This window comes from Chlorocebus sabaeus, chromosome 8 (genome assembly GCF_047675955.1).
Source record: "Chlorocebus sabaeus isolate Y175 chromosome 8, mChlSab1.0.hap1, whole genome shotgun sequence".
Classification (NCBI taxonomy): Eukaryota; Metazoa; Chordata; class Mammalia; order Primates; family Cercopithecidae; genus Chlorocebus; species Chlorocebus sabaeus.
In genome coordinates, this window is record NC_132911.1 from 83992569 (window position 1) to 84013180 (window position 20612).

At 37.1% G+C, this 20612-nt stretch overlaps 1 protein-coding gene across 4 annotated transcripts in view; it reads right to left on the minus strand.

Annotated features, from left to right (window-relative positions):
• TPD52 (tumor protein D52) overlaps positions 1–20612 on the minus strand; it is a 240216-nt gene that overhangs the window by 106238 nt on the left and 113366 nt on the right. Inside the window, exons 3-8 of one of the 4 annotated variants that reach the window (XM_008000951.3) lie at positions 17773–17921; positions 16004–16105; positions 14901–14927; positions 8687–8728; positions 7126–7174; positions 1186–2810 (exon numbers count right to left, since the gene is read on the minus strand). In XM_008000951.3, coding sequence (XP_007999142.2) covers positions 2691–2810; positions 7126–7174; positions 8687–8728; positions 14901–14927; positions 16004–16105; positions 17773–17921 — 489 coding nt within the window. In that variant the 3' untranslated portion in view covers positions 1186–2690. Of the gene's footprint in view, positions 1–1185; positions 2811–7125; positions 7175–8686; positions 8729–14900; positions 14928–16003; positions 16106–17772; positions 17922–20612 lie in introns of those variants that run through there. The other 3 variants (XM_038000357.2, XM_008000953.3, XM_038000360.2) reach the window with 3 other exon arrangements.

The window sequence follows — 20612 nt, forward strand, 5'->3', positions numbered from 1 at the left end:
AACATGAAGGGTTTGGAGAGAAGTTGCATAATGGACTTGCCCCTTTCCTCAATGGGCAAGTAATGTATACAAAAGAACCCATACCCAAATTATAGAATTCTTATTTTCCAATACTATACAAAAAATAGACTCTGTATATCTTAACAGATGCAGAAACAGTCCAAATTAAATGTGTTTTTTTCTATTTCAAGTTATTCTAAGTTGCTAAGGTGATAATCCAGTTTTGAGCTCTACTCTTCCACTGATTACTTGGCTCTCATAAGCATAAGAATTCTTGCTCTATTTCCCACAAACTCCATAAATTGACATTTCTTTTTTTAAGAGGGGGATATTTCTCCACTTGAGTCCTTACATCTGTGAGATTTCATAAGTATCTGAGATTTCACACTCTTGCTATTTTTTTAGTGTCAAACACAAGAGGAACCAGAAACTCTTTCTGGCATTTCTACTAATTGCTGTTTCTCATTCCTTAAATATCTGTGAATTCATAATATTGAATCTGCCACAAAAACGATTTTGAATATTTCTAAATTCATGTTTTTTTCTAAATCCATCCTCTTAATACTTCCTTTAAGGGGCAGAGTACTTTACAGTAGATTAATTTTTTGTTTTTTAGATTAAGTATAGGTAGATGCCCAGAAAAGTGATTCTCCAACATTTTCTTTCACAGCCATCCCCAATACCCACCTTCATCCACTCACCCCACTTCCCACCCCGATTTCTATCACTTTTCCCTTTTTGGGCAGAAAAGAGACTTGAGGGTATTTCACTCAACTAAAGAAATTGCCACTTTACTCCATTTTGCCTTGTTGAAAAGTTAGTAGCAGGGCTGGATGCTCAAGAAACAATGTGATCAAAGGAATTTGTTTGAATTTTAAAAAGCAGACTAGCTGGTAGAAAAAATAATTTAACAGTTATGTTGAGTAAGCACAGTATTTCTATAGAAAGACAAACTTCTGCAGATCCACTCCTCTGAGACAATGCTTCAACAGCCTGTTCCTTAAAGCCCTTATTTAGTATATGTTAATATGATACCATTAAGCAATAATTTAAGGATGGTTAAAAAAAAAAAAAAAAAAAAAAATCTTTTTTTTTTTTTTTTTTTAGTATAGACTCCAGTTGATTCTGTAATACAACAAGCTGTTTCCAGACCACTGGTCTCATAATAAATATTGAGACCTATACTACTGATAGACAGAATTTATTAAGCTTTTCACATGTGATAGCACATAGTTTTAATTGCATCCAAAGTACTAACAAAAGCTCTAGCAATCAAGAATGGCAGCATGTTATTTTATAACAACACTTGTGGCTTTTAAAATTTGGTTTTCATAAGATAATTTATACTGAAGTAAATCTAGCCATGCTTTTAAAAAATGCTTTAGTCACTCCAAGCTTGGCAATTAACATTTGGCATAAACAATAAAACAATCACAACTTAATAAATAACAAATACAACATTGTAGGCCATAAACATATACAGTATAAGGAAAAGGTGGTAGTGTTCAGTAAGTAGTTATTAGAATACCTTGGCCTTTATGCAAATATGTCTAGAGACTTTGGTTCACTCAGCCCTGACAGTCAGTTTTCAAATTAGGGGACAGGTTCTACAGTATCATTTTACAATTTCCAACACATTGAAAACAAGTAGAAAATGATGAGTTGATTTTTATTAATGCATTACATCCTCAAGAGTTATCACCAACCCCTCAGTATAAAAAATTTTCAAGTTATATTAGTCATATAACTTGGTGTGCTTATTTTAAATAGTGCTAAATGGATTAAATGAAGACAACAATGGTTCCCCTAATGTGATTGATATTGTCATTTTCACAAGCTTCTAGATCTAAACTTTCAGGCTTTTGAACTGAACATTGATGACAGTGTTCATAGTTCAGCCTACTGATCATACAGTATGCTTGATTCAGAATGTTATTTTGTAGAAATTAAAATTTTAACCTGGTGAAAAATAAGTTGATATAAGTGGTATAATAAACAATACACTGAAATGTTTACTGTCATAAACGGTGATAAATAAGGATGTAGGAGGTTCCACTCAAGTCACCAGGAAGTTTGATTACATATTGTTACTTACAAAACTATAATAAATTGGATGCACAGCTGTTTACTTCAGTCTGGTGTCTTCAACCAAAATATGTACCTTATACCAAAACAGTGCTTATTCCAAAATATTTTTTGTAGCTGGTAGTTCTTCCCTTGGAGGTAAAGAAAATATACCCAAACTTTTAATTACCAGGATTCAGATTATTTAAGAGAACAATTTTAGTTAAGAATCAAATATACAGAGATTCAAAGAGGGGGAAAAAAAGGAAATAAAGACAAAGGTCAAACTGGCATTCCAGATCTGGAGCAATTTTGTAAAGTAAGAAAACAACTATGACAATCTGTAGCTTCTTAGATCATTCTAGTGAATGTCCCCAGGTACTATAGGTGTTTTTATGACGGTGTTTCCTAAATAAAGGAACATAAATGCACACTAAAGGGTGTTTCCCAGGAATAGAGTTGAAGATATTTTCATTTGTTTAACCCACAAACTATTTGGTCAAAGGAATATGTAAAGCTAAATAAAAGCACATCTGGTAGAAATTCATGGCAATGCATGTTGACAAGATGTGCTTGGACCTCGCTTGCAGCATCTGGCAGTGGGTAGCAGAACAAAGGTAGGAATCTCACAGGCTCTCCTGTGTCTGTTCTGGAAGAGGCTCCGTGGTGGTGGCACTAGCATTTGCAGCCGAATTCAAGACTTCTCCAAAATCACCACCAGCAGGCTTGGTTCCCCCTACTTTAGACTTTAAAAAAAGTTCAAAAAAGGGAAAGACATTATGAAACATAAAACTAGCTGATTCTGCATAAAGTAACTCTAATTTACTTTCAAGAACAAATACATCAGAAACCTTATAGCTCAGTGATTATTATGTATGTATGGAATTTAGTATTGTTGTAATGTTCAGTGTGGTTTTACAGTAAAACTCATGCATTCTCCCTTGCTGAAATACTCAGATTGCTAAACTCTACCCCTTCTCTTTTCCCCCTGCTCCTTGTTCTTCACAGGGAAGTGTATCTAGAGAACTTTGTAAGGCCTACTATTCTAAAGTACCTAGTGACCTGTCTTTACACTTGTGTAACATTTTGTATTGCACCGAATTGCTCACTTAGCTACACTCAGTCAAGAAATATTGAATACAACATGGGAAAGAAATACTTATTTTCTTTTTCTCAGTTACAGTATAAGCTTTCGAACTCTTTACTACTTAAAGTGTGGTTCAAGGACCACAGAGTCAACATTACCTCGGAGCTTATTAGAAATGCAGGGTCTCAGATACCCTTTCTGCCCCACCCAGCTCTAGCTACAGAATTGAAATCAACACTTGAACAAGATCCCAGAGTCGTTCATGTGCACATTATAGTTTGTGAAGCACTACTACAATCTATCTGGCCTGAAATTTTGCCAATAAGCATTTATTTCAATATATCTGCCTTGCATTTGTATAATACTTTTTCAAAACCCTTACAGGTCACTTCATCCTTTTCAATGCTAATCTGTATATGCGCTCTCACTGTTACACTGTCCAATAGGACAGCTAACATTAAGACAACAGTCAGTAACCATGGATACAAGAAGCTCATAGTGGGTTTGAACTTGACCTTGCTCTTAGCTCAATCTTAATTGAGTGGTCAGAGACCCCTTATTTTCACTCTCATTCTTTTTGGTCTGCCATCCAAAATTGTTTGGGAAATGTGAATAATGTGTGTTCATCAAATCTCCTTGCAGTTTAACATGTCTAAAACTGAACTCCTTCCCCCCACAACTAGCCCCTTCTCTATTCTTTTTTAAGACTTTATATTGCAGTAGCACCTACCTAGCTGCCCCAGCCTGACACCTGGAGTTGTCCTTGATTCTTATCCAACTTGGTCTACATCCAATCAATCTTTTTTTTCCTGTCATTTCTCACTTCTAAATAGCTCTAGACTTGGTCCCACTGCACTAACTTAGTTCACTCTCCACTCTCCATCATCTTTGGCTTGAAGTACAACTCCATCCTTCCAACTACTCTGCCTGTCTCCAATTGTTCTCCCCTTTGATGTGCAGGGCAGCCAGTGATCTTTCTAACATTCACAGAAGAATGCACCACTTGGGTTGTTTAAAACCCTTCAATGGCTTCCCATTGCCCCAAGTTCAATCTCTGCAATGTGGCCTATCCCTCTCTCTAGCTTCACCTCCTGCTCGATATCCTACAGCACAGTGAAGTTCTTGGTGGTCCTCAAAAGGGCTCCCAAACTTCAAACATTCCCTTCAACCTAAATTCCTCTATTTACATTACTGAACCCTCTAAGAGGTCTTCTCTGACCTTCCCTTCCACCAAGCCAGGTGAACTTTATGCTATTTGTCCTCATCGCACTCTCAACTTTTCATGTCAGAACCCTTACCTCACTTTAGTTTCACTGGCCATTTAATTGTCTAGACATCTTGCAGAAGGAGTCCATGTCTCTCTTGCTCACTGTGGTAACTCTGGTGCCTAATACTCATTGCCTGGCACATGGCAAATGCTCAGTAATCACAGATGAATGAATCAGCCCAAAATCTAAATGGACCTCATGTTTAATTAAATATAAATGTAATTTAACAAAAGTATATCCCCAGCATATAATTTTATAGCTTCCTTGGGATACCTAGGATATCTGTTTAATACACTATGCTTTTTTTTTTTTTTTTTTTGAGACAGGGTCTGGCTCTGTCACCCAGGCTGGAGTGCAGTGGCATAATGACAGCTCACTGCAACCTCTGCCTCCCAGGCTCAAGTGATCTTCCTACCTCAGCCTCCCAAGTAGGTGGGACTACAGGTGTATGCCACCACATCAGCTAATTTTTCTATCGTTTTTGGCAGAGACAGGGTTTTGCCATGTTTCCCGGGCTGGTCTCAAATTCCTGGACTCAAGTGATCTGCCTGCCTTGGCCTCATAAAGTGCTGGAATTACAGGTGTGAGCCACTGCATCCAGCCAACACACTGTATGTTTTTAAATTACATTTTTTAATCTGAATGGTGCCTAGTCATATTTTAAAGCAGATTTCATTACAATTTATAGAATCTAAATATATTCAGGAGAGTATATAGTGAATGACCTGGAAGTTTTTCCTCATGTCCAATGTCAAAAACACATAAGATTCCTGGTTTTCAAATTTGCCATTTCAAAAATTAACACTTGGGGCAGATTTCAAGGAGAGGCTATAACAGTCCTAACAATATTGAGAACTGATTTTTAGTAATCCTTGACTTCCTGCAACTACAGTTTGCTTTCAAATATATGATTTGGCACTAAGAAAAATAAAGCAGGTCTCTTGAAATGACATAGAAGAATGACTCTTACATATATTTTTACTCATCAGATGCATATTGAGCGACATGCCAAGAACTGTTCTAAGCCTTTGAGAAGTATCAGTGACCAAAAAGAACAGGTCCCTGCATTTATGGCTCACAAAGCATCCTGCTAGTGAGGGCTGAATGAATAAGTTGTAGGACTGTGGGTGTACAGTGTAACTCCTCTTCGGAAAAAACATTCATATGTCTGCATACAAACAGAAAAGGTGTGTACTAATGTTTGTATGTACAAGAAAAAAACGATCTGAGGGGGTGGGGTGGTAGGGGGTCATAGCATTAGGAGAAATACCTAATGTAGATGATGGGTTGATAGGTGCAGCAAACCACCATGGCACTTGTATACCTATGTATCGAACCTGCACGTTCTGCACACGTATCCCAGAACTTAAAGTACAATAAAAAAATTAAATAAAAAAAAGATCCAGATCACTGTAGAGTGTTTTATTTCAATAAATGTACCCTGCTTTTAAAGATGCATTTCGTGACTCAAAGTTCTCAAAGACTAAACTGAATATTAGTTTTTAAACTGACTGATATAAAAACATTTAAGATACTAGTTTTAATCCTTAAAATATATCCCATATAATTATCAGAGTTAGGAAGTAATGAAAACATGGGTTTTATACAAACTCTGTAGAGAGGGTCGAGGAGTAGATGGGAACTAGACAACTTTTGAGGTTGCTTGTGATCCTAAGAGTTGATGATTTCATATAATCTCAAAGATAATATAATTTACAAATCAATAAAGCTCATTATTATAGGCAAATGTTCACCTCCACTGAAATCAAAGAAATCAAAAAATAAAAACAGTAAATCATAAATGATCATCATGGCATCATTATAATAATAAAAATGTCCAACAACTGAGGACTGAACAAATAATATCTATTATAAGGTAATATAGGCCAGGCACGGTGGCTCACGCCTGTAATTCCAGCACTTTGGGAGGCCGAGGTGGGTGGATCATGATGTCAGGAGATCGAGACCATCCTGGCTAACACAGTGAAACCCCGTCTCTACTAAAAATACAAAAAATTAGCCTGGTGTGGTGGCACATGCCTGTAGTCCCAGCTACTCAGGAGGCTGAGGCAGGAAAACGCTTGAACCCAGGAGGTGGAGGTTGCAGTAAGCCGAGATCACACCACTGCACTCCACCCTGGGTAACAGAGCGAGACTCCCTCTCAAAAAAAAAAAAAAAAAAAAAAAGTAATATACAAGCAGCCATTGCACATAACATTGAAAGAGAATACTAACTGATACAGGAAAATGATTATGATGTATGGCTACTTCTTTTTTTAAAGCATAACAGCGTAACAGTACATACATATTATCACTGTCTGAGCGGTAGGACCAATTTTTTGTTTTCTTTCTTGTGCTTCCTATATTCTTGTTAATTGTTGACAAGAAAGTTATATTAAATTTTGTCCACCTACAAAGGTACTTGAAATGAATAAAGCAAAAAGCAGCACAAGTTTCTAAAGTGCCATTGCTTTGTAAATTGTCCATTTCCTTTCAGTAGTGGCATGCTGCCATGCTACAGCATACACTAAAAAGATACTGAGTACATAACACTTTAAATATCCACTAGTAACATAAGGAGTAAAGTTCTTTATATTCTTTAGATATTTTTAGAAAGAAATATTAATGTCAATGATTTTCCCGCACCAAAGTTAATTAAGACACCAGGCAATGTATCAAAAAGACCCTGTTCATCTCTCTACTTGCCTTTAAGTTTTCGACCTTTTCTTCAAATGATTTAAAAGTTGGGGAGTTTCTATGGAGAGAAAAGAAAAACAAATAGTAAATACAAATACTGAAAAAAAAATCCAACTAGTTTGAAAATATCATTGATTATATTCCTCTCCAACATTATTCCTTACTGGCAAAAGAACAGATACAATTATCTGTATCATATATGTGCAGGTACATACAAGTATTTATAATGTAAGATTCTCAATTTCTGATCTCATCTTTTTAAGAGTATGCATTTAATTCCATGAATAGGGCCAGTCTCAGACATAAGTAATATAGATATGGTCAAGTACGTGTGTGAGGAGAGGGAACGAAGCCAGGTAAAATAGCAATTCTGTCACTTCCCCAACCAACTTGTCATGGTACAAGAAAATGCCACCATTAGATCAGTTTAATTTTGGTTAAGGTACTATGCTCTAAAATCCCCATTTTGATTCACATCTTCCCTGGCAGAATTTCTACATGAACACACATCACCCAAGTGGGACAAGCTTATGAGGTTCAATATCAGGGAGCAGCATAATAGACAGGGAAAGTAAGGACCAAAAAGAAGGGGGAGAAGCATAGAAACGGCTTTGCCTACTTCACAACGCTGTCCCAAAGGATGAGGAGAGCACACTGAGCCCACAGGACATTCATTCATCCATGTTACATTCACATCTATCCATATTAATTAAGGAGGATCACAGCGCCTTTGTCTCTCACAAAGGCGCTTTGGACAGAGGGTTTCCAATGCTGTTATCCTATCCAACTGACCTTGAATATCCTTCCTACTACCAAGATGAAAAATGCAAAGAAGGGAAAAGAGGTTTCCTCCTTCCCACGGTGGTGATGGCAGGACAGTTAAGCTAACAGCTCTCAAAGTGTGGGCCCCAGACCAGCTGCTGCTGCAGCTATCGGGAAGTCATGCACAATGCCAATTTTCAGGTCCCACCCCAACTCTACAGGATCAGAGGCTCTAGAGGTGGGGCCCAGCAAGCAGGGGTTTCACAAGCATTCCAAGTGATTCTGATGGACACTGAAGTTTAAGCCAAGCACAGATTGTTAAAAATCCTCTACCTCTCTAGAGAGGTTAGGTGAGGTAATATCACTTGCAAGTGCTAATGAAAGCAGATACTAGAATTAAATCATAGTTGGCTTCAAATGTCACAGTGGGACAAGGGAAGTGAAAATGGGAAGGATGTACAAAAGGAGAGTGTAACTAAAGCAAATGCAGACGGAGGTGGCGGGACAAGAGGAGGTTTGTTAACAAGCAGTGCTCACTTTGTGAAGTAAACAGATTTCAGATAGGAAACAAAGGTTTTACAAAATAAAATAGAAATAACTTTTAAAAAACAAAATCAAAACATTTAACGGATCTCTTGCACCCATCCCAACATTAGAGGACGTGTAGCTGAAAACTGATAGAGTGTTAAACACACAGCTTGTTTCAAGGGGAATTCTAGTTCCCTAATTCAGAACAGTTCAAGTTAAACATCTAATTAAAGAAAAATAAAGCATAAGACCAACTACATTTCATAAAAATATACTTTACCTCATAGCAGGCATGCTAATTGAATGCTGAATGGAACGTATACTAAGAGGCAGCATTAAAAAGAGATAGAAATAAGGTTAGTATAGTGGTGCTTCAACATTATTAAAAGCTGACAAAACTTAGCTTCCCAGGAGCTTTATTCTTTTGGCGCCATGAAGAATTACCTACTTTTTGAGGTGGAGGGGATCAAAGTTATTCCAACAAAATTTACTTTTATTCAGGAGCCAATTAATTCCCAGGAGTTACTAGAGCTAACAATACCACCTTGCATTTTATAGCACTTTGAAAACTAAAGTGCTTTCACTTAGAGCTGTAAGGCATATAGGAGTTAAATGAGTTACCCTAGGTCACAGCAGAATCAAGAATAGAACTTGGGTCTTCTAATTCAATGTTTATCGCCTCCCCTCAAAAATGAAGCATGCGCACACACACACACACACACATATACATACAAGCAAGGACAGGGAAGGACCCCTAGTAAGTCAAGGGGTAACTGCCCACTCAAGGACAATGCAGTTCACTGACCACTCAGGTTCAAGGTTATCAACTCTTAGCCATCTCCCATAGAGGCCACCTCACGAGATGAGAGTGCCTTCATTCCTAGGCTCGTAAAATGACTGTATTCTGCTAATATTGTTACTATGCTTATAGTAGTTTGACCACTGGCATGACTTTGGTAAATAAACTTTCCTTTGGGTAAAGTGTGTAGGTTCAAGGTATTAATTCTCAGTTATATTTAAATATTTTGTGTGCTTATGATTTCCTTTTCTTAAAGACTCATTTGTTAGAAATGATAATATGTCTTCAATGTAGCTCCTCAAATCTAACTTTGCATTAATATCTGATAACATGGAGAATGATTGTGATATATGGATATATGTCAAACATGCTGGGAATCAGTGTAATCAAGATTATCAATGAAATATTTAAGCATCTCTGTACTCAATGTCTTACATAACAGGAAAAGATACATGTAACTCAGCATTCTCTCTATCCTACAATGGTGGTCAATACCTATGGTATAAGACTATAATAATCTATTCTGGGAGGAATTTGATAAATTTCCTACCTGAATCTATCAAAGACTGTTGGTCCCAGTCTCTAAATTTACAACACCAGAACTCTAAGTACCACCTGTTCTTCCTCAGACCCTTCTGCTGAAGCTGCCTGGAATAGTCACATTGCCACAAACCACCTTCTACCATAACTGATATGATAAGTGGATCAGTGAAGCCCCACCCACCACCGCTAACCTCCCAGTGGCCTATAAACTATTTGGAATGTATGAAAAATGAAGGAGTGAAGACAATTAAGACTCTTATCCTAGCATATTGTAATTAGGACACTAAGCTTCTGGACACTTAGATGTTGAAGATCTGGCGGAACCAGGTGAAAGCTGACAGAATGCAGAGGAAACCAGTTCCCAAAGAAAGAATCGAATACAAGTACAGAGAGAGGTAGAGCAAATGAGATCAGGAGAGGTGATCATGCAGGGAATCGGGCAGGACAGGAGAGGAATAGGTTTCTTGGTTTCTATAACAGAAGCTATTTCAATTTCCCAGTTGATGGAGCTGCTTTGGGTGGAGCCTGGCCTTGCTTCCTTTTCTCTTCTTGAATTACAAAAAAAACTTTGTATTTGTGCAACACATTCTTCTTTTTAGGTAAGCTAAAAGTTACACAGCTTTCTGTTCCTAATAATCAAAACTTTTCATTAGGACATTCATCTTGGCAGAAATCGCTGAAAAAGAAGGTGAGTAATGGCCAAATATGTGATAAATTCCTTGTCCAGGGGACCCACACATTGAATTTAATAGTATCAACAAAATGAGGAAACAGGTGGACAAGTGCACATTTCAGAATTTCACAGCTAATTCTAGTCACTGTCCCTAAGAACCCTTCCTCCAGCAGTGGATTGGTCGGGCTCTATACCACTTTACCCAGCACATACCTACTAAATATGTTTCAGTGGTAATATATAAGGAAAGGCAAAGAAGTGGTTAGACTAAGTGTTTATTTTGTGAAAAAATCACTAAAGTGAATTTGGTATTGAGCACTTTTCTGTATGCATTATATCACCTTAAAGATAAATATACAGAATAAAATCAGTTAATAGAGTCAAAGACAAGGTCTGTCTGCTTTTACAGTAGCTATTTTAGTAGGAAGAAAAGGAGCACACATCAGCTTCAATTCTATCTAGTTGCTGGATCCTCCCCATAACCCACAGTTAGATGAAATTCAATTTTGTTAATAACTAGTCGTAATGTAACTATAGGGTGGCTCTTCTTTCATTTCTGGCTTCTCTATGGCAAGTTACACAAAGCTTCAACTTGCTCATCATTTTCAGTTTCATTCAAGCTTAAATGTAATATGGAAACCTTCAAAAGCAAAATGTCCTGTTGCTGCAGGACCAGAATCATCTCTAATAGATAGGTTGTAAGAATCAGTTACCATCTATAAGGCACATTTTATTAAAAATGTTCTGTCTTATTTGTAACCCTCAAATACATTAATCTGTAATCAAACTAGGAATGCAAACCTAGGCTCCTGAAAACACTGAAAAAAAAAATCAGGATAATCTGATTCTCAGTAAGTACTTTTCAATCTCATACTGCATTTACTCTATTTGAAAAGTCATTGTTTAAAAAACAGCTGAATTGATTTTTTTTTTAATTCCTTGTTTCTAACAGTTATCAGATCCTTTCATCCTTAATAATAATAACAGGGGAGGGGGCAGAGGGAGGAGAAGGAAGGAAGTCACAGCACAGGAAGGAGGAGAAGGAAGAATTAATGGCTAACACGTTGGAATGCTTACTATGTACCACGTATGCTTTTCACAGCTATCGACGTAATATTATTCCACTTCGCCCTCACACAATCTCTTGATGTTGTGGTCACAGCAGCTATTGTTCAAAGTGCTGGACAGTGCCCAGAGGGGCATTGTCTTAAACCACCATTACTCTGGGAAGGCCCAGGAGGACAGTGCAGGCTCCGGGACTAGGCGTGCTTGGTTCCAGTCCTGGTGATCAGCCACTTACACCTGCTGGGCAACCTTGGGGAAGTCCTTAATCTCTCTATGGCTCAGTTTCCTCATCTAAAATATCAAAACAACAATAGCACCTACTTCTGAGGTACTATTGTCTTACTGGGCTTATAAATGTTGTTATTATAACACGTGACTTTAATTGAAACATGAATTAACATCTACTGTATATTATACTTTTACATATGCATAGAAAATATGCAAACAGGAGGGGAAATATAAGCATATCACCTTCAAGCTTTCAAATTTCAGCATTATTTTGGTTTTCAGCTCTACCCCTATAGTCTACAGCAATGCCTGGCACATAGTTAGCACTCAATAAACACTTCTGAGTGAAAGAATGAATGAATAAATGAATAAACAATTTTGATAACTAAAATTGGGAATATGAGCATGAAACACAGAAAAGTTCATTAAAGTGTTTCAAATTCTAATCAAAAGACATTCTTTTTCTGACACAAGGAAAGAGATCATTTCTCTTCCCATTAAGTGGTGGAAATTTTCAGCAAAAGGGAATTGTCTAGCAAGACTTTAATGAGCCCAAAACAAATAAATATCTACAGGGGTACATGAAGAAACACACATTTAAAAAGGAGAAATTTTCTTTGGAAATAAAGGCAAAATTAATTAGCACGTCCTCTTAAATATACCAAAAATATTAGACAAATGTGTCTACTGAATATTACAGTATACTTTTAATAACACCCAAATTTCATGTTTAACCCTGGCACTGACTGAAATGAGAAAGTTCTTTTAAAGCTTCCCTCAAAATGCTAATGGCATGAGTCAATACTTTCATATAGGCATAGAAAATATGCAAATGGGAGGGGAAATATAATCATACCACCTGAGGGAAAAGCAGGCTGCCCGAGAGGGCCTCCCAGGACAGCACTCATGACCACATCCTCCTTGGCCTCGCTACCACCACCGCCCCTCATTCTCAGGACATCAAAAGCAGCTTGCTCTCTCTGTTTCCTTATACATCTCCCTCCCCCCAACCAAGGCATAAGGCAAATATCTAAATCCCAAGTGCTGATTTATCAACTATGTAAAATAAAAACTGTTGCTGAGTCTAATACATTCAGGTTGGCAAAACTGGTGCATTTTCTCCTTCTATATCCGTAATTACATTAGGGAGTAAAATCACTGGCATAAGTTTGCCAGGTAAAATGGACCTAAAACAAACAGTGAGTGGGATTAAGGATTAATCAACTATTTCATAGCACTTAGCAAAAGGAGCCTACTGCATCCATCTCTGTGGGAGAAAAGGACTTACTGCTGGGATTGTAACACTCAAAATCTACAGCCTAAGCTCTCTTTCCTTGGATAGTTCTTGAGGGAATGTGGCCAATATTTGCCTCTGTGACTCACATAATCTAAAAGATGTAAGGTTTTTTTATGGATGTGAACACATTAAATCAGAACACAATCACTTCTTGGCCTTGGAATTATTTTTTTAAATGCCTTTACCTAGCCTTTGATTTGTAAGAATTACAAAGTTTAACTTTCAAAAGATAATCTCATTTCTCTCATTTCCAAATTTTAATCAAAAGCCTTACTTTAACCCCCACATGCTGATGGGCAATTAAATATTCATAAAAACTTAATATTTATTAAAAACAAGACTGAAAATGGTACAGCATAATCTCAATATTTTTTAAATAAAATGGACAAAGTGACGTAAAATGAGCTAGAAAAGAGTTGCAAAACATCATTTGTTGCTGATGAATTAATAAGACAGCACACACTGAGCCATATCTAGGTATGGCTTTAAGGTATAGAAAGGTATTCTTTAAAGGTATAGAAAAGTCTAGTGGTATGTACTGAAGAAACATCGTCCTCAATAGCCCTTACTTTTATATCTTATATTGATGTTTGCATCACATCTAACATTTTATAACCAGTACTGATGAGGGTCTTCCATTCTAACTTATCCCAAGTCCCAACTTTTCCCCTACTCCACTGTAAGATTTTAAGCTTGATTCTAATAAAAGCCATGTCTTCTTTACTGTTATGCCCATGGGACCTGTCCACAGTAGACACTCTAATGTCAGCAGAATGGGTGATGTACTCAGTTACTTAGAGCACTTTTTAACTGAATGCCAACAATACACAATCACCTATCATTGGTTACTTGATTTTTTAAGCATAATTTTAGCTTTAAATAGTTCAACATTTAGAGTTTATATATCCCTATAATTTACTCTGACTTCCAGGGCTAAGTGTCACTGAGACAGAAGCTATAAGTACCTGTTTGCTTACTTTAAAAGGCAGGTAGCTAGACTACATGAGTGATTGCTTAAGAAAACAATCTGCATCAATAGGAACAGAGATGAAGACTACTATATTATCCTTCCTGCTTATACTCTAAAGACTTTCCTCCACCTGAGATTCCTCCAACAACTAATTAGATAATCATAGAGTCTGCCTGGGAAAGACAGAGGTTTGCTCAACATCACAAAGTCTCTTTCTATAAGTCATGGTTTGAGCTAACATCTTTTTAATGTGCTTTTTTTTAGCTTAATATACTTTTTCCATTTTCAAACCATGAAGTTGCCTTGTGTACACAGAGGATATAACAAGTGTAAAGAAATAATAAAATCGTAAAAACTATAAGCTAGTAAAACAAGTATTAAAAAGTACAGAGTAATGGTAGATTTTACCTTATGTATATTTTACCACAATTAAAAAAAAAAAAAAAAAAAGTAGAGTAACCAATAGAAGATGGAAGACTAACATCAGGAGGCAGTACATATGCAGTCTATTACAATTGCATAATGAAACCCAGGTGAAGAATTCCAACATCCTTACAAAAGTACCGAAGAAACAAAAGCATCAAAAACAAACAAAGTCAGACATTAAAAGGGAGGGATTTTGCATGCCACGGTAAAGCTGCTTCTTTTTACTAAAGAAAAAAGTAAAAAAGAAATGTCAAAATCATTTCCATATCCGTTGAACCACAGTGTCAAATACTTCTTTTAATTTATCAATTACCCATGGTATACAAGAAATCCTCCCTTGAAATTAGGAATGCACTAGAGAAAAAGATACTCCAAATGCAAGAAAATTATGTACTGGACAAACACGATCATCCAACACAGCATAGTAATCTAATCTCAGCACACTTTTCTTATACAACTGCTAGACTGCAGTGACGGGTCAAACTCTCCTTACCTAAAGGAATGTGAAAAGGCTTGCAATCTGTAAGAAGCCAGAGTAAGCATTAAAAAAGAAAGAAGTTCTGATAAATCTAAAACAATTAAATAATCTAAGTTTTAAAACGTATAATGTTTTCTCTGGGCTCTAAACTGCTACACAATTCAGTCAGCATAGAGAAAATGAACACCTAATAGATATATACATAATTGTCAAGAGAATTCAAGAAAGCTCTATTTATTACATTATGCTTAGACGATGACAGTCCAAATATAATGAGGGAGGAATTTAGTTATTTTGTATAAAGTATAACACATAAATTGACCAAACCTAGTCAACCAAGAAATTCTGGTTGTAAGATACACTTTCCCCACAAATGCAAAACACAGAGCCATGCAATCTGAGCATTTTTTAAAAAACACAAATCTTGCATGCCAACAGAAGCACAGCTGACTTAAACCACATTTGTCATTTTCATCACTATCCTAATCCACATGAGTGAAGGGGGGACACAAAAGCACTGTGAAGTGGTTTTATCAAAATGACAAGGAAAACTCTGCAGACTAATCTAAAGTACAAATGCAAAAAAAAACAAAAACAAAAAACAAAAGCAACAACTCAAAATCAAGATTTTGGCCCAAGCATGAACATAGTTACAGCTTACCGGTTAGAATAAATCAGTGCACAAATGAGCATGTTGTAATCACACCATGGTATAAAATGTCACATACAGAACGTGAAGCCAAGTTTGAATCGAAGCGTGCACTTCAATGCTCCTGTTGTCATCCCTAGTAACACACCAGGCTCTGCCCACAATCACAAATTTGCAACCAAAGACATACTTACCCTGCATGATCATGAAGAACTAAAAAGACACAGAAGTTCACAACCAGAACTTTTCAACAACCTTAAATGATCATCAGATGATCATTTGATGTCAGAATGCTAGGCCTAGAAGACCTTAGGTGAGCCTTCCAGGTACGGGTTTGAAGGAGTGCCCTCCCTCACTCTAACAGGAGTAGCTAGCATCAACTACAGCCAAGGTCAGGAAACAGATGCAACAACAGTAACATTTTAATCTGTGTCAGCTACTTAATGAGCAAGGAAAAACAAGGACATACTTTACGTCTTCCAGCTTTTTGGTAATGACTGAGCCAACAGACGAAAAAGCAGCTGAGGCCTTCTGTCCAGCCTGGGACAAGGTTTCAGATGTCTTCTTGTAACTATATTAAATTATAAACACACAGAGCAAAGAAGGGTCAGCTGATCTTTTCTAGTATCAATTGTTTCAAGTGCAGTGGTCACCACCTGCTGGAGAACTCTCAAAAAGAGAAAACATTTTTCAGAACTTTTAAAATCCTTCATAACCAGCAGGGCAGCATCACCACATCTTCGTATGTTCAACCCTCAGCTCAGGCACAATCTTCTGCAGTGCCCTAGTCCAACCAGAAAGACAGAGGCCTATAAAGGCAGGGCCAAAGAAGTCAAGGTAAGGGCTAAAAATAATCATAAAACAAAGATGAAAATAAGCAAGGGCCTGAAAGAACTCCTCTTGTTCTTTTCCAAAATCTAAACAAATTTTGGATTATTTCACATAATCTAAACAAAACAAAAATGAAATCAAATTCTTCAGATGCCTTTGTCAACTTGATTTCCTAAAAAAGGGCCGGAAGCAATTAGTAGTTGGCATAAGTAGGACCCATTTGTATTTTATTATCCAAATACATTTTATGGGCATACTTTTTAAAAATTTTTGCATGTCTTTAGAGCTACCAAATAAGGACTTCATGTACTTTCAATAAAGTATGTAAAATATGCAATGCTTCAAATTATTCTAGTTTGGTATCTGCTATCACACAAAGGTATAATTTGCCACCTCCTTCCCAGCTACCTGGAGATTAGAGAAGGGAAAAGCAAAAACAAAAAAACGACGACAACAACAACAAAAAACAAATAAAATAATATCATACCTACCAAAACAATTTCCACATTATGGGAAAGAATGCTCAGGCATTTTTACTTACCCTGTCAAGATCAAATACCAATAAAAAACATGGTTTATGGTAATACTGTCGAAAAAAAAGTCCTGCATGTTTTCCCACTGCCAACTTAGATGGGTAGAAAATGCACCAAAAGACTGGGGACTCAAGTACTGTCATGTTAAATACAGTTGGCCTCACTTCTGAGAGTTAAATTGTAAAACAACTTCTACGCTCACCAGCTCTGTAGATGGCTCTTAATACAGAAGACAGAGCAGTTCGGATTCTGCTGCTAGAAGCTTGCTCCTCCTTGTGCCGGGAAACAAAACTGCATTATGATAATGCTATATCATAGTATGTGTGGTCAAAAAGACAAAAAGCTTAAGGGATTGACCTCTGCCAAGAGCATATATCTGAGACTATGACCTGAGACTCTTATGATACACACAGAGCAAGGTTAAAAAAATAAATTAATAATAATAATAAAGACTGACTCCAGACCTGAGTTTGAATCCCCACTCCACACTTTGAGAGGTCTGTGACCTGAAAACTTAATTTGTCTGAGCCTGTTTCCTTATCCAGGGTTATCTTGCCACCCATTCTTACTGGGTTATTCTGAGGACTAAAGGACACAATGTACCTACCTATTTGTGGCAAGTCAATACATAACACTTATGGAACTTGAATTTTATTTCTCCAACTGGCTAGCTTTCTTTCTATTCCTTAGAATAAATGGTCTGGAAAAATCTAAGTTACAAAAAAGGCAGGTATACTTGAAAATCAGGAAAAAAAAGTGTGCCATGTCGTCCAAAGAAAAGCTGCTGAAGCATCCTCATCCTCTTGTCCTTCCCCTCCCCAGACAAAAGTGTCCTTTACATTCCCAAGGACAGTGTATGATCAAGGGAACATACGCAGATGTTGCTGTCACGTCTTGCCACCCTTTGGCAATGTTCTGTTTTAGTTCCTGTAGAGAATTGATTCCAAGTTTCCGCTTGATCTCTGCTAGATGCTTCTCTTTTGCTGCTAACACTTGAGACAGAGTCTGGATTTCTTCTTCTACCTATGAGGAAGGGGTTAGGGTAGGAATATAGCAAAAGTCATTCAGTAAGTTAAAATTATTAGCACAGAACTATATCGAAAATTCCAGTCATTAAACATTTTTTTTTGAATCGTTTATCTTTCTCTCTAAAAACAACGTACAATGTTGTTGAGTAAACTGGTTACTTGCTGATCTCTCCTGTAGAGCTTCTCTCTCCTCCTCCATGGGAGCTCTTTACAATCCCATCTTAAGTTGTTTTGGGCCTTCTCCTCTCTCCCTATACTTCCTTACTCAGCTATCTCATGTAGGTTTAGGACTCAAATTTCTACACACATAATACTTGATAAAGTACTCTAACATCCACTCTCCCGACCTGTAGATCTGCCTTTCCAGCCTAGACATTTCTATTTGAATGCCTACAAAACTTGTATTTGTATACTAAATCAAAATAATCTCCATCCCCTACCAAAACACACATAACCAAGCCAAACCCAAATCCAACCTCCTTGCATATTTGATGAGTATATATACTGGATACATATACTCCGTCCCCGTGTCTGGCAAAGTCATGGCCATAATAAACCAAACTGCCTCCTCTTGAGAGCCCTGCGGTGGTTTCATGTGAACCCCTTGATGCTGACTGCCCAGACTTGGCTAGGTGGTTAGAGGTGGGCCCTGACCCACTAAGAGCCACCCATCAAGAGCCAGTGGATGAGCCCGGTTTGAAAAGAGGTGTTCAACTATTCAATCGCTCTCACTCAGGAATCTAGTTTGAGAAGTAAGATGACATTATGAGTAGAAGCTGAAAAGACTTGAAGAAGCCTTGAGGTAATAGGTAGGCCACAGTGAGATTATGAAAGGTATGGAGAGCTTAAATATGACTGAGGAAGCTAAAACTGTAAGCAGAAGCTATGAAGAAAAGGAAAAAACGGACAGAATAGAACAAAATGCTAATCCAGGAAAACAGAGAAGAGGGTGGACTCTATTTCAGAAACAGGGAAAAGGGCAGACAGTCTATTTCAGAGAAAAAGAGACACCATGTGGAAGAGACTTTAGGTCCCAGGAAATTGAAAAACTAGCCCCCTAAAGTATATCCATTAACATTCAAGACCCTCAGAGAAATGCGTTCTCCTGGCTTGTTGCAAAGCCATACTCTCAGCCCTGACCTGCACGGTATTTCTGTGATTTCAAAGACAGCATGCCCCTTTAAAAATAACATAGAGTCAGTCAAATGTTTTCACAGATGATTAAATCTTTAGAGAACACGAAACAAAGAAAATCAGTGCAACGGAGAAAAGGATAAATCAAATGTGATGTAGCTGCCAAGAAAGAAAAAAAAAAAAAAAAAAGAAGAACCCACAACATCACTCAGACAAGATTAACTGGAACGGAGGTCCCTCAGAACAAATAAATAATCCCCTGTGCTTGTCAGAGTCACAAGTACTGGACCCAGTTTTGTAAGTCACATTTTAAGATATACAATTGACAAAGTGGAATATGAGAAGAAAAGGACAAAAAAAGGAAAGAATAAGGTTCAAAATTAAGTAAATTAAATGATTTGCCCAAAGTCATCAAACAAATAATGTAGGAACCAGAATTTCTATCTAGGTTTTCTGAACGCACGTCTCAGTTTACCGGCTGAATTCTCATGTACACTCTCTTAAGCTTCCCAATTCCTCTGTCCCTACTTCAAACTCCAAATCTTCAGACACATCTAAGAATAGACTTAAATGGTAAGTTTCCCACCCCTTAGCCTTCTCTGAGGTACTTACTTCCTCTAATGAAAGCTGCAAAGACAAACCACTGTAAATCTTTCTGAACAATGCACAACACAGTATATTCCCCACCTTTGCTGGGTAGCTTGTGCTGCTAACACATCTAGCCCAGCACATCACGGCTGCAATTTCTTAATTCAACATATACATGTAAAATAGAGTGACCTTGAAAGCATAAAGAGCATGATTAAGAATCTCTGATGTGTCTATCACTATATGCAAAGATCAACTCAAAATGGACTAAGGACCCAAAACCATAAAACTACTAGAAGAAAACATAGGAGAAACACTTCAGGGCATTGGTCTAAACAAAGATTTTACAGCTAAGACCTCAGAAACACAGGCAACAAAAACAAAAATAGACAAATGGGACTAAGTTAAAGGAAATCATCAACAGAGTGAAGAGATAACCTGTAGAATGGGAGAAAATTTTTGCAAACTATTCATCTGACAAGGGACTAATATCCAAAATATATAAGGAGCTCAATTCAACAGCAAAACAAACAAGCAATTCCATTTAAAAAGTGGGCAAAGGATCTAAATAGACATTTCTCAGAAGAGACATACAAATGGCCAACGAATATATTTAAAAAGTTCAACATCACTAATCATCAGGGAAATGCAAATCAAAATCAAAATGAGATATCATCTCACACCTATTATTATGCCTGTTATCAAAAAACCAAAAAATAACAGATGCTGGCAAGGATCCAGAGAAAAGGAAACTCTTATACACTGTTGGTGGGAATATAAATTAGTATAGCCACTATGAAAAACAGTATGGAGGTTTCTCAGAAAAACTAAAAATAGAAATACCATATAATCCAGCAATTCCACTACTGGATATTTTATCCAAAGGAAAGGAAATCAGTATATCAAGGGGATACCTTCACTCCCATGTTTATTGCAGCACTATTTACAATACCCAAGTGTCCAT